The sequence below is a fragment of the Ylistrum balloti genome, unplaced genomic scaffold (genome assembly GCF_031769215.1).
Source record: "Ylistrum balloti isolate Yb309-2 unplaced genomic scaffold, AGI_CSIRO_Ybal_v1 Utg370692, whole genome shotgun sequence".
NCBI classification, from domain to species: domain Eukaryota; kingdom Metazoa; phylum Mollusca; class Bivalvia; order Pectinida; family Pectinidae; genus Ylistrum; species Ylistrum balloti.
Window position 1 is genome coordinate 14,384 of NW_026782416.1, and position 15,008 is coordinate 29,391.

The 15,008-nt window shown below is 34.8% G+C and overlaps 2 protein-coding genes across 2 annotated transcripts; both read left to right on the plus strand.

Annotated features, from left to right (window-relative positions):
* The first annotated feature begins 1,205 nt into the window (after positions 1 to 1,205).
* Positions 1,206 to 2,915, plus strand: LOC132557544 (uncharacterized). Its single transcript, XM_060222039.1, has one exon. It carries the CDS (start codon positions 1,206 to 1,208, stop codon positions 2,913 to 2,915), a length of 1,710 nt encoding a protein of 569 aa, XP_060078022.1.
* Positions 2,916 to 8,437: 5,522 nt separating this feature from the next.
* On the plus strand, positions 8,438 to 14,808 carry LOC132557550 (EF-hand domain-containing family member C2-like). The gene is made up of 10 exons (XM_060222047.1): positions 8,438 to 8,491; positions 9,358 to 9,697; positions 9,915 to 10,138; positions 10,346 to 10,702; positions 10,876 to 11,014; positions 11,665 to 11,973; positions 12,221 to 12,417; positions 12,739 to 13,070; positions 13,253 to 13,345; positions 13,981 to 14,808. Exons 1-10 carry the CDS (start codon positions 8,450 to 8,452, stop codon positions 14,186 to 14,188), a joined length of 2,241 nt encoding a protein of 746 aa, XP_060078030.1. The 5' UTR covers positions 8,438 to 8,449; the 3' UTR covers positions 14,189 to 14,808.
* Positions 14,809 to 15,008: the final 200 nt, after the last annotated feature.

The following is a 15,008-nucleotide window of genomic DNA, read 5'->3' on the forward strand; positions in this document are numbered from 1 at the left end:
TACGCGGCGGAACAATTGAGGCTTAAGAATATCGTACAGTATAAGTAAAACCACCTCATTCATATGGTTGTACAGCTCGTGACGAGACCGACCCAAATCAATACAGGTAAATATTTCAAAGTCTAGTCAATATAATTATCAATGTTTCGACTGTTTAATGAACTAAACATTATTATAATTCAGACACCAACCGATATAATTTTTACAGATGAATATACAAGGTGTTAAACATATATGTTCATTTGTGACTTATGTTTTTGATTTCACATTAAAGTACTTACAATCTTTCACATTTCATTCTCAGAAAAATCCTTTAACCATTAGGAAAGAAAAATTGATAGCAATTAAGATAGCATTTATAGTAAATAAGATATATTTTACTGCACTATACCCCTTTTGTACAATATTGGATAGCATCCGTAAATTTAAATGTGTAATGATGTAATTACGAAAGTGTTTGTAACAAAGGGAACATTACTATAATACAGGTTAGGTGGTAGGTAGCAGTACCATCAAGTATCGTGTCTGCATTTGTACATGTGTATTTTGTACTTAATATATGTTACTTGTATGTAAGCAAATATCATGTCCAAGTGTAGTGTATGTTCTTTAGTAATGTTATTTGTACAACTTAGCTCTTTTGCCCCAATTGGTCGATTGATTATAAAAAAACGTACTGATGTTCAGAAATGGAAATTCAATCAATTATTGGTAAACAGATGAAGTTATATCAACACTGCGATCATTCAATGATTTGCTCCATCTCCAATTATTTTTCCATTGTCAATATTAGCAGAACCTTGAGAAAAGATGAACATACTCGGACGTTTGCCTGTTTGTGACGTTGTTCTTGTTTACCCTTTTCTCATTGGTATGATAATACTTACTTGGATTGACCAAGATTTATATTGTACATGTCGTGTGTCGTCAATGCAATAGCAGCTTATTTTCCCCGGAACATCTGGTATTACTGTCCTGGTATCTTTGCACGAGTTTCCGTGTAACTCTCTGTCATTTGTTCATAGCATGGCCTTGTTTCATTGAATTTGAGTTTGAATTAGAATTCTGTTGACATGAAATTTCTTTGTTTTTCTTTTCATGTTTTCTATATGATACATTTACCACACACTGATACATGTTATTTATCAGTTTATCAACAAAACCTTAATACACGAATTCCCATATATTACACTGACATAAAAGCAATGTTACATGTTTTACAGAAATCTGGAGGAAATGGTTGCATCCTTAAGAGAGCTATTATGGGATCATATATGTCTTTCCATACAAACAGAGACAGTCCCTGTTCCTTAGATCGCCCGGTGTTGATGCCCACAGTTGGAATTCGCAAACCAAAGACACTTATTATCTATCATGACAAAGATTTGGATTTTATCAGAAAGCAGTTGATGCCAACGTTAACAGAAGACGGGATAGACTGCTACACGCTCGAGGATAATATTGAAGAACAGAATATTTTTCGAAAGTTTGGATATCTTTCAGACAGTACAGATAAAACATTATTCGTTCTGTCACTTCAATTAAAAAAAGATCCTATTCTTTCGTACTTGCCATCAATATCAATAGCACGGAAACGCAATGTTATTTGTTTGCGTTTAGATAGAACTGTTTTCCTAGAAGATGATCTAGCATGTCTTATTGGCACAAAGATAGTGGAATCCGAATCTACAGGATGGCGAGCACAGTTGATTAGACATATACGTTATCAAAGACCACACTTCAGCCATTTCATTGGGGCTAGAGAGGTGACACAAAGTCTGCATCAGCATGGCCTTGATCTTCCGTTAATGCTATTCAGTGTGTACGGAGTTACCGTGGAGATCAGTAACGAAATTCTCCGGATTGACATGGACGAATTCCTAGAACACAGCCAGAAACACAGTGAGTTAGGTATAACTGAAGTCTGCGGTGAATGCTCTATGTTGTGTACACCTGATACGAAGGTCAGTCTTGTATACGACAAAGACACGATAAAAACGAACAAGGACTTTTCCAAATTTGATAGTGCCTTTGCTTCTCTTTGTGGTAATATTATGGATGTTTCTACCCTTCGGAAGGCGGGAGTTGTGTTCATACTTGGATGTACATTAAACGGGCGTCTAGTTGGGGAGGATTATATCAGACAACTGTGGGTTAAAACTAGATACCAGATAACAACTGAAAAATCACCAAGCCATGAAATAAAATTCCCCAAGTATGCTGACGAAAAAGCACGATTCGATTCATTCCCAGTGTTTAGTCCGAACGATCGGGTTCCGAAGACTGAGTTACTCGCGAAAGCTGGATACTTTTTCAGTGGTCCACCACTTTTTACCACTTGTTTCGCGTGCGGACGATTTGTGATCAGCTGGCGAGAGGATGACAATCCATGGGTAACGCATTCTGCACTCAATCAAGCATGTCCATTTGTCCGGCAAAATCAAACATATGATTTCATTAAGAATGCAAAAGAATCATTTCGTGCAAATAACAATCGGGTTAATGAAACGTACAGGTCTCTTGAAGCTAGAGTGAAATCTTTTGAATCGTTTTCCCTTGACAAAATGCCACAGGACAATGCAAATTTATTCAGTAGGGAAAAACTGATAGTAGATATAGCTGGAGCTGGATTCAATTATACAGGCTGTGGAGATGCCTTTACCTGCTACTCGTGTGGCTTAGTACTGACTTCTATAAGACGTGGTGAAAATGTGATGGCGACACACGCAAGGCTGTCATCATCGTGTGCATATGTTATATCGGCCAAAGGAACAGACTATGTAGATGGCATTTTGCAGACTGCCGCCCACGCCTCACCGAGAACAGTAGTGTCGTTTATGATTAAAAAGTTGGACAATCGTTCAATTTCTCATCAAGACATTTTCTTGTTTCCACCTTCCCAATCCAAACCGTAGTTGTATTGTAATAAAGTATCTCAATATCACCTATGAGATAGCGATTCTTTCTGCAATCTGTTGCGTCATGTTGTTGGACTCAACTGTATCTAATCTTAAGTACTAGACAAGGTCAGTGTGTGTCATGTGTACAATCATATTAGAAAATGGAACCTGTTGAACGCTAAACAAAAGAGACTGTATCAAAATTACTATAAAGAATTTTTTTTTTCTTTATATGAATATCAAGTTTCTTTTAAAGACACTACAGTTTATTTTTTTAAAATATTTATCTTTGTCAACCTGCTCAGTACTAGCTAGGTTATGAAAACATTTCTTCTGTTCCAAACTACGAAGACCATAAAGAAACATGAAAGGCGGCAAAAATATATATGGTTATAAAATACATCTAAGCGTATCTCACGTATATATTCAATGAAACGCCACTACTTTTCTGACTGACACTTGTACAGCCAAAGCTAAATTTACTGACGAGCTCATCAGTACAGATACATATCTTGCCAAGTTCTCCAGTCTTTCATAAAATATATAAATATATACACATACATCAATATATATCGTATATATACACCAAAAGTGAAGAACAATGACACAGCAATATCTTCTACATCAGCCGTTACCTAAACATTTACCTACAACGCAAGAAGCACAAACAGTATTCGACTAAGATGAGTGATACGCGTGTTGATTTATATTCCTTTGTTTTGACAGGACCATACACCTTTAATACGATGATTTACATACCTCTAATTTGACAGGACTATACACCTTTAATACAATGATTTATATTCCTCTAGACTGACAGGACCATACATCTTTAATACAATGATTTATAATTCTCTAGTTTGACAGGATCATACACCTTAAATACAATTATCAATATTCCTCTAGTTTGATATGACCATACACCTTTAATACAATAATTTATATTCCTCTAGACTGACAGGACCATACATCTTTAATACAATGATTCATAATCCTCTAGTTTGACAGGATCATACACCTTTAATACAATGATTAATATTTCTCTTGTTTGAAATGACCATACATCTTTAATACAATAATTTATATTCCTCTAGACTGACAGGACAATACATCTTTAATACGATGATTGATATTCCTTTAGTTTGACAGGATCATACACCTTTAATACGATGATTTATATCCATCTGGTCTGACAGGACCATACACCTTTAATACAATAATTATATTCCTCTAGACTGACAGGACCATACATCTTTAATACGACGATTTATATTCCTCTAGTTTGACATGACCATACACCTTTAATACGATGATGAATATTCCTCTAGTTTGACAGGACCTTACACTTTTAATACGATGATTTATGATTAAATCTTTAGCTATTTCTACATCTTGTCGAGATAATAGTTACCACCCACTCTCCAACACACACCAATCAAATGTTAAATTATATGCTACAATACACTGCATGTAAACTTATGTCCAAATTTGAAGTTCAAGTAGTAAACAGTAGTGTGAGAAATTGTTAACAAATCTTTTCGCTTACACGTACACATTAAAGTCAAAAATCAAAAACTAAATGAGTGACCTCTTTTTTAATACATGACAAATCAAAACAAACTGAAAGCATAGGTAGACAAGTAGTAAAGGAAAGAGATCCGGGTCAAACTTTTCCTTTGATATAGGTCAAACATCTGATATGTTTGAGCGACCTACTTTTGATCCATGTCCTACCATCTTATCAAAGGTGAACCCATACCCCAACTGTTAAGTTTCAGCGACAATTAGTATAGGATCTCGAGCAAACTGTTTCATTGATGCAAGTCTAAGGTCAAGATGTTGGTCAAACTGACCTTTGATGTATGAGACCTCACCAGAACAAGGTGAACTTATACCCCAATTATGAAGTTCCATCGACAAGTAGTGTAGGAGATAAGGTCATTGCAAGATACCGGAAGGACGAACGCAAGGCTGGAGAGACAAATGGATGCAGAGAGGCGGAAGTATAGTATAGTATAGTACAGTATACAGTACAGCAAATTCAAAAGCAATAATAATACTGGTGATAAACCGTGCTTTTCAGAACAGTGTAAATGGAAATACATTAATTTCAAAACAGCTTTGTATGAATATAATAAAAATGTGTCTGTTGAAAATCACATTATTCTAATAAGCAAAATATCTTCGTACAAAAAGCTAGAATCTAGATTAAAAAGACAATACAAGCATCAGGAAGGTGATATGAATCCTTAAGAGAGTCTTATCCAAAAGTGTTTTATAGATATTTTTCAAATGGGCGATGTAACTTACCACAATCAAATATAGATATGGAGGATTTTGCACAACATTTCAAGAACTTGGGAGGGAGTTCAGGTATGGAAACTGAAAGTGTAATCCATTGTGTTCGAAGAATTAGATTAACCTTTTACAGATGATGAAGTACAAATTGCTATCCATAAAATAAAACCAGATAAAACTTGAAAGCTATGGTTTTAATTTTAATGAACATGTCCTAAACTTTAAGGAAATTCTACTTTCTTGTTTGACTATTACCTACTTCCTTGTATAACTATTACCTACTTCCTTGTATGACTATTACCAACAAAGATTGTTAGATAATGATGATTGGATAGTAAATATGAAATTAGAATTAGACAAATTAGGGTAAGGGTACCTATGAAATAGTAACTATGATGAACAAAATAATGTTCAAGGTGATTGAGAAGAAATTTCATGAAATCCACATTCAGCAACTATTAGACTATATTCAAAACTCTACTTATGGTTTTATTTATCAACATCTGATAAATAATTCTGGGTTCATATTTATTACTTATGAAAATCTATAGACCATCAGTATAAGAAAAACTTCACATGAATAACATTGTCGTTATGTAAACTTAATACAGAAAGTGGAAGATATATCAATATTGCCAGAATAGAAATTGTAACTTATTTGATAATCATGACATTGAAGATGAATTTCATTTTATTTTGAAGTGTCCATTTCATTCAGATTTGTGTTTGATATATTTGAAATTGTACTATTTGCGTAAACCTAGTGTATTTTTCTGGTTACTTAGTGTCAATAATGTCACATTATTAGGTAATTTTGGGGAATTCTTACATGTTACATTTAAACGACGTTCAGAAGCACTGTGAAAATATCTCTCTTAATATTATTAGTTAATGTTAACAATATTGTTGTTCTCTCACTTGCCTGTACAATACATATGTGATTTATGGATGTAGTACATGGTTAAGTGGATTCTAAGTGCGAGCGATTTCTACAGTATTTGCAACGAATACGAATGAGTGAACGTGTGTGGTTGGTGAAGTGTGCTAAGGTATTGGTGTGTGTGTCTCTGAGTGTAAGAGTGTGCATAGGCTAGGGTGTATGAATGGATGCATGAAAGAACAAATAAATATCACTCGAACATTATAATATTCCATGTACATTGTTGAAGACGAAAGGCCTCCAGAATAAAGAAATTGGACTGAATTGAAAGGCGAACAGAATATGAATTGTGGCAAGATTGATTGCCAGTTTTACCTGTCCAGTCAAAAGTGCATGAGGTGAGGGTTTTTTTCAGATAAAAATTATATGTTGCACCAAGTGAGATATTTCATTTTATTTACAATCCAACTTTGAGGGTCCAAGTGTATGAATTATACAAAATCTTTCATTGAGGAAACTGAAAGACACATACATGTATTATAATATCATGTATTTATGCTAAGTTAGCATCAATATCTAGATTAATCACTTTTATATTCTGTACAAAAAAAAATGATGGCCCACTAGTTTTGAAAATCTCTGTTTGAAAATCCCATATGACTGAATATCATCTTGTGTATATGTTATCCTCAGTATTGTGTAATTTCTGAAAACTATTTGAAAGATATCCATTTTGCAATCTGATGCTGCATACCATGACTGTTTTCAATGTCATCTGCCTACACGCTATGCTGGCTGCTATAGTGGTTGAACTTGTGACGTTGGTTGGTTGGTTGTTTAGTAGTCAGGTTTTCTGTCTTCTCAACTCCTACTGTGTCCAGGTAACGTCTCACCGACGAACCTCATTGTTAACCAGCGACGTGATGAGGCGTCCTGCATCCCCCTCACAGGGATGAAACCGTCTGAAGCGGTGAACTTTTGAATTTTAGAAGATGGCCTAGGGAACATCAGTTATGCCTTATCATAACTCTTGCAGTTTGAAACATGTCCAGAAGCTGAAACGAAGAACTGGGAGCCTGCATAGATTTGGTTAGGTTAGGGTAATTTTGATTCCGCCAAATGCCATAAAAATAATTGTTTTGCCTATCACTATCCCTTAACTCCTGTACCGGCGTTAGCGCATCTACTCTTTTTATTGAAAAGCCAGAGATCTTTAGTGTGTGAGAGAGTGGACAGTCCTCACTTTTTTTTGGGGAGGGGGTTGTTCAATCTTGAAACCTTCATAACCACACCGACTAATTTACTAAGATCACTTTACAAATGTCTATTGCTTTTTGATAACCTACGCCATTCCGGCTGCATACGTCTACTCACTATTCCGACTTCTTATAATTATACATGTGGTCTATGTGATGGTGTTGATTTAGAAGGGTTGTGAGAGGGTGCGGCATGCTATGTTGAAGTAGAAGATGTTATGAAATTTTTGAAAGAGTGTCGTGAGAATCACTACAGGGATAAGACTCATGTTGTATATGTTTTATAAGTAATGTATTTAGAATAATTAATGTGTTAATTCTAACTGGTTACATTTCGAGCAGAAATTGAGTGAAATTAAAATTTCGAATCTAACTTATATAATACTGTCCTCACACGGCGGGGAGAGGGAGTGTTTATATAATAAAAGGAAATCGTTCATTTTCATGGTGAAATGTGCTGAAACATACATGTATTGCGAAAAGTAGTAAACCTGTCACAAAATAGGTAAAGAAAAATACCTGTCCTCGTCGGGGTTTGAACTAGAATCGTGTCCATCACTAACCGTGACAATCGACCTAGATCGTACTGAGCTTAACTGGAAGCCAAACAAACCATAAATGTATTGAAACGCGTTCTTACTAAAATATTTACCCATTAGACTGTTCAATGTAGCATCGATATTTTCCCACAAAATGTATGCCCAAGACTCATAGCTCAAAGTACTTAACCTCGCTCACCTGTATTATTTAAAACTTTAAAATAGTAAATTCAAAACAGCATTATCGCCCCTTATTTCCGGTAGTGTAAGAATATGTAATATTTTATATGATATAGTCCATAACCGTTTTTGTAATGTTTTTGAGATAGATAGCCTAGATACAATTATTTTACCAATATTATATTTGTAAAACATATAAAACTGTATTCTTTTGAATTCTAGTGGAAATCAATTCAATATTAACGAAGTGCTCAGGTAACTATGATCGCGGAGGCACATTCATACCGGGACGACACCTTGGTAACGGGATAAACTAACAAGCTGTGCATCTGTTATGGTTCTTGGGTAGTCTGTTGTAGTGTTTAATTGTGAAGATCTACGGAGAATTACAACAGGATGTCGTTACCATTCCTACCCGGGAATTCGTTTAGTGGTAATGTAAGTATTTGTCTGTAAATTATGTTCTTAATAATTTTACTTTAGAAAATAATAATGTAGGCACGGATTATATCGTGAATAGCTGAATGACAGATCACAACATTTTGTTCATGGTAAATCGTTATGATACATTCAGCATAAATCTTGATATAATAAACAAATGAATATATGTCCCTGCTATTATCAATAATTGTAAGTGAATAATTATCACGTATAAATGGTATAATTGGTTAAATGGGTTTCCATGAACATGTATATGCACTGCACTGTTATATTATACATTCATCTAGTATGTGTATATTTTCCCAAAAATTATGGTGCTAGAAATAGATATATTCAACTGGTAACAAAACACCGTGCTTCATCAAACTTATTCTAGATAGATAATGAGGCATATCATCCTCTCCTACACCAATGTTACATTTTAAATAGATGTAACCAAGGGTATTTATTTTTCAATGTCACTGCTACCTTCGTGTTTATAAAGACCTCTGTTTACTAGACTATCTTAAGAAGATCTCTCCTTATCAATGTTTGTTGCAATATATAAAAGAGTTAAAATGCTACCTGCCCAAATGAAAGATTTGTTCATGCAAAACATGTTAATGTAAACAGTAGGCCAAAGAGTTCAGCTTAGCTATCTGCAGCTTCATTTTTGTCTTCATCCTAGCAATAATTAAAATTATAGCATAGTGACATGGAATGTTTTCCCTCACTGATGTTTTCCTCGACTCCAGTAATACGTATAATTTCCATTTGAAAATCATAACCTTGGGTGCAATGGTGGATGTAAAAGGGGTACATGCATGAACTTAAACCTGTGACCATTCAACCTCATAATAAAGGCAATATTTTGATTGTTGCAGCTTGGAAAAACAAAATATCATAAATCCCACCACTTTGGATACAAAAATGAAGTGTCTATGCTGGTTGGAGAAGATAAACCAGGTATTGGAGGAGAGCCACTGAGGGGGCAGAAACTGAAGCCAAAGAACACAGTGTACCCTGGTGGTGAAGGTAGCAATGTACCAGCATGGGTTGCCTTCGACAGGCAGGTCCTATGCTTTGATGCTTACTTCCAGGAAGCTGTACATGAGAAGAGAGAAGAACAGTATAGAGTAAGGAATTGCAAAGTTTATTTCTATCTTGAAGATGATTCCATCCAAGTGATTGAACCAAGAGCAAAGAACAGTGGTGTTCCACAAGGTAAGATATTTATATATATATGTGTAGTTGATTCATTACAGTATCAGGAAATCAACATAGGATCAACTGATTTCTTTATCTAGAATTATTTTTTTTTTAGAAAATTTGTACACATTGGTTTGCATATCAAATTGAATGTTGCAGGTTGTAATGTGCTATATATGTGTTATAAACATTTTGAGTTTCTTGCATAACACTTAATATCTTATATTTATAGGGACTTTGATCAGACGACACAGAATTCCAAAACCAGCACCAAATGATGATGAATGCTACACAGTAGAAGATTTCAACCTTGGAAAGGAAATCAGTCTATACTCTAAAGTTTTCAAACTAACAAACTGTGACGATTTTACACAAAATTTCCTGAGAAAACTTGGTGTTAGAGTACAGCGACCAGATTCTTCTCCCAATGATCCGTACACCAAATACAGAAAAGCTGTAAGTTTGAATTTCAGTACATCATGTTTTTTAGTCAAAATGAAATATTTTGATTTAACTATGTTGCTCTGAAGTGTACATTGAGAACAACTTCCTGATATGAAGATAATACTAATTAGTGATTATTGTGTGAATTTAATTCAAAATGACAGAACAAGCTCAGTACAGTGTATAGCTATATTTACTTGAAATGCTGTTTCACTTTAGATGGATGAAAGTATGCAGCCTCTGAGACCATACGAGAAGCATGACACACTCAAACAGTTCCTTGATCATGATCGTCATGTTCTGCGTTTCTTCTGCTACTGGGATGACACTGACAACATGTTCGGTGACCCAAGGGAGCTGGTCCTCCACTACTTCCTCGCTGATGACACAATTGAGATCCGTGAGGTCATTCCTCCAAACTCTGGACGGGATGCTGTTCCCATGTTCCTTCGTAGGGGCAAGCTTCCAAAGAACATTGAATCTCTGAGACAGCCTGGTGAAATCACTGATCGCACTGTTCTTAATGTGTTTGGACCTACTGGTCATGGCGGCAGATATATCTTAGACAGTTTGAAGGTAATTCATTCAGTCAATCTCATTTTATACTGCAAGAAATTAATTAATCATCACCGTTTATGTTGTATAGTATGCCATTGTGACTTTAGATAGAATAAGATATGAAAACTTATTCAATAATACTGTATTATTCAGAATTAGCTATACATGTATATTGTTTTCTTGCTTTGCAGACGGGTGCTGTACACACCCACTTCTACAATGATAAGGATCTGACAGTTGGGTCAGTGCTGAACGTCTGGGGCAGGAAGATCATGTTATGTGATTGTGATGATTTTACTAAAGAGTATTACAAAACCAAGTATGGCATCGGTAAGTTTGAACTCTATTGTAAGACATAAAAAGTAGTGAGAGAACTAGTTTTTGTGCAACATTTCAAAATATTTCAAGGATTTCATATTGCGACTTTAATTGTACCAAAAACGCTATGTAACTTCTCTTGTAGTACTATAATGTGGACATGACTTATATCTATACATACACATGGTCTCCAGCAAGAATTTAGTCTGCTTTGTATATGTAGGGAAAACACTACTTCATATTAATGAGACTTGTTTTTCAACTCTTTAAAGTTTTACTGTGTTTTGATGTTTTCTCATGGGTTTTAGAAAATCATTTTAAATTCCAATAGCTGCATCATATTTTGTTGCGAAATCAAACTATCACGGACATGTTATTACTCAGGATAGACTGTTTCAAATATGTTTAGAATTTCATTACTTATATTGTTTGAAGTCACATAATTACAATAATTTTGTGTTTTAGTTACACTTGTCGTCGTGGAAACATTTGGGTTATACACATTACAATATAATTCATATTTCAAACTAATGATTAAAGATTTTCTTTTAAATGCAGGAAGATGTTACTTAAAGTACTCTATTCTCATTTCAAAATTCAATATGGAATGCACATTCTGTTTTCACGTCTCCTCCTTACTGTTGATATTTTATTGTTAACAGAGGATTTCACAAATGTGCCATACAAGAAGGACAACTACATGAGGTTTGAGAAGGAGTTTCCACCCTACAATGGCTGGGGCAGTGAAGAGGACTCTCTCTGCTCATGTATGGGTCTGCTTCCAAAACCACCGAAGCGTGACTTCATCAAATTCATGGAGAAAGACCGTCGTGGTCTGGATAGCAATGTGCTACGTTTCCTGGCCAGGATGAACACCACCAAGCCAATTGACATGGACCGTCGCTTTATCATCTCCTATTTCCTGTCCGATGACACCATTCTTGTCTTTGAACCCCCTGTTAGGAATTCAGGTTAATTGTCCATTTATTTTTTCAGAAAATCTTATTCTATTCTAAGTCAATGTTATATTTGGTTCTCCATATAGGAGATGGGCATACATAACCTAGACATTTATTATTTTATGATGAAATTAAATGGAAATCGATAAATTTGGATTTGGTAAAGAAACAAAAAAGTTTTGTATCCATCAAAAACACAGGTTGTAAAGTATGACAAAAGGGATTCTATTTCAAAATAAAATGTTTGATGTTTTGACAGGTATCATTGGAGGGAAATTCCTTGAAAGATCCCGCGTAAAGAAACCAAATCAGCCACTGTACAGCACCAAGATGTCTGAATACTATCTATCTCAGGATCTGTTTGTCGGTGCCTGTGTCACCTTCAACAGTCACAAGTTTGTACTCATTGACGCAGATGAGTATGCATTCCACTACATGGAGGCCCATTCCGCAGAGGTAATAGTCCCAGTAAACAAGGTGTCTTTTAAATATACAGTGATTACTATGTCCTGAACTAGGAACAGGTTGAAGTTGATTTATAAAGTTGATTTTTTAGATGTTAGCTACATGTACTGGTATAGTCCTTTTTTTATATTATTAGTGATAAAATAAAAACAAAACTAGCAATTGTCATTCGTTGGATAAAAACACAAATAAGTTACATTTTGTATTTGACTGGAAAACAGTAATTTTTTCGATTTTTGGTCCTACAGTTAACTTCAAACTGCTTTCTTGCAATACTTGCAATTAATTTGATTATCTTCTTTTATCTTTCAGTTCAGCAAATCAAGCATTGAAAACATTGTCACCAGACTGGGCAATATTTTAGGGAAGACCCCTGACGAGGTTAGGTCATTCTTTGCCAAGAATGACCCCAGTGGCGGCGGAATCATTTCCTATGACCAGCTGGTGGCATTGTTACGCCAAGTTGATCCACAAATGACTGACCAAGAGGTCATGACCTTGGCCCGGTTCTATGCAGAAAAAACAGCTGAAGACACAGTTGATGCACGCAACCTGGTGGCTATAACACAAGAACAGTTGAGGAAGAGAAACTATGAGGGATTTGCCAAACTTGTGGAGGACTGCATGCAAAATGACAAGGACAAGTATGTGTTTCACTCAATTCTGTAAAATCATTCGTAGCATGGCACTGTATGTGCATCTAACTTGTGCAAGACAGCTAGTGTTGATTCTACATTCAAATAAACTAAAATAATTTAAGATGATTTCTAGTGGCGGTCTGTTGTAAATTATTTTACATATCAATATTATGATTGCCTTCTAACAGGACTGGGTTCCTAGATGTGGACACAGTACGGACAGTATTCCATGCACACCATGTACCACTGCCAGATGATATCATTCGTGCCGCACTCGCCATGTAAGTTAACAAGTCAAAAATGTTAGATTCATGGTTATGATAATGAACAGAGATGGAATGTATGTTTGCATGCACAAAATTTTGGTGGTATTAGGAATTCTGAAAATTAAAAAAAAAAAGTCATTTGAAAATATCTAGAATATGATAATTAGGAAACAGTTGGGGAAAAAGGCTATGGCTATGTAAATGGCAATCTTAAATTTGATCGGGTGTTTTCAATGTATGAGGAATAAAAACTGAAGTGACATGCAAAGACATCTGAGAAGCTGTACAACATTTCACTTTTTTTGGGCTAATCGCTAAAGACTGATAGAAGTATGAGGAAATTGCTCTGGATTTTTTTTTCCTTTTCTGTTATTTTCAAACACAAGGACGTTACCTTCTGCTAGAATAAATTAATTCTGTTCCCTTTGTTAGAAGTTAAGCAATATGTTCCCTACTTTATGATCTAAATGTAATTAAAATCAGTTTTGAGATCAGGGGAGGTAGTGCTCACAGTTTGCATCATTACTGATGACTGATGAAATATAATTATTTTGATCAGAGTAATCATATTTTGAAATATAACTGATCAAAAATTATCATTGCTGGAGGTTAAGGTATGTTTCTTCAATGTAGAAATATTTATGTTGTAGTGCCCCAGTGAATGAGAAGGGAGAAGTACAGTACACAGAGCTAGTAAACAGTATGAACTGGAGGGATGCTCCAGTTCCTCCCATGCAGCACAAACCAGTACCTGATGATTCAAACTGGAGTGGCACCAAACAGGACAAAAATGCAGTGTCTAACATCAACTACCTGCGATTGTTAGATGATATCTTTGGGAAAAGGCCAAGCAGTTAAATGGATATGTGACATTTAGGATCTTAAAAAGACTTCAAAGAACTACCTTTTCACATTGAAATGAAATGTTACAGAAGCTGTGATATCTGTTATTGTTTTTAAAGATTGTGCCAGCAGACAACACATAAAAGTGTTTGTTCTGATTGTGAAGAGACAAAAACATGGATTTGAAGAAACTCGTCAAGTTCAAATATAAGAAATGAATATTTTTCAAAACCAACAATATCACATTATGCAATCAGATAGGGAAGAAAAGATGTTTTTTTTCAGATGAATCCTTTAAGTTATTCAAAGTACATTTTCTTTAATAGTGAATTTCAAAAGTTCACTGACGAAGTAATTTTTCATGTAAAGATGCAGTGTCATTATTGTGAACAATGATTGTTCAACAAGTAAAAGTAGTTGTATAACTACCTACATGGTATTTATTATAGTACAAAACTGTTATTATTATAAAAGCAAACTTGTGATATACTGCCAGTGAAGATGCAGTATTGGGGTTTTTTTTTGTCACAGTGCTTAAATCCTTTATCTGAAGACAATGATATATTATTTTCTACGGATTTACAAACTTTTATATCTACATTGGCACATTTCACTATTTAATTTGTTTTAAAAATCTGTACAGTATGAAAATTATTGTGAAATAATACAATGGTAATAAATATTCTATGAAAAAATCAGATTTATATGCTTTTATTTGTCAGGATGTTAATCAACACATATCATAAAGAATATTATACCCCTTACTTAGGTCTGGCGGTGGATATATACTACTGGTTTGAGCTATATCAGGAGTCCCTGAACAAATTTGGAGGTC

Bases quoted from the DNA above. Each gene is read 5' to 3' on its own strand.
- LOC132557550 (XM_060222047.1), top strand. From the start codon at position 8,450: ATGTCGTTACCATTCCTACCCGGGAATTCGTTTAGTGGTAAT. The intron at 10,139-10,345 runs GTAAGTTTGAAT...GTTTCACTTTAG, and splicing joins ACACCAAATACAGAAAAGCT to ATGGATGAAAGTATGCAGCC. The intron at 13,346-13,980 runs GTAAGTTAACAA...TTTATGTTGTAG, and splicing joins ATTCGTGCCGCACTCGCCAT to TGCCCCAGTGAATGAGAAGG.
- LOC132557544 (XM_060222039.1), top strand. From the start codon at position 1,206: ATGTTACATGTTTTACAGAAATCTGGAGGAAATGGTTGCATCCTTAAG.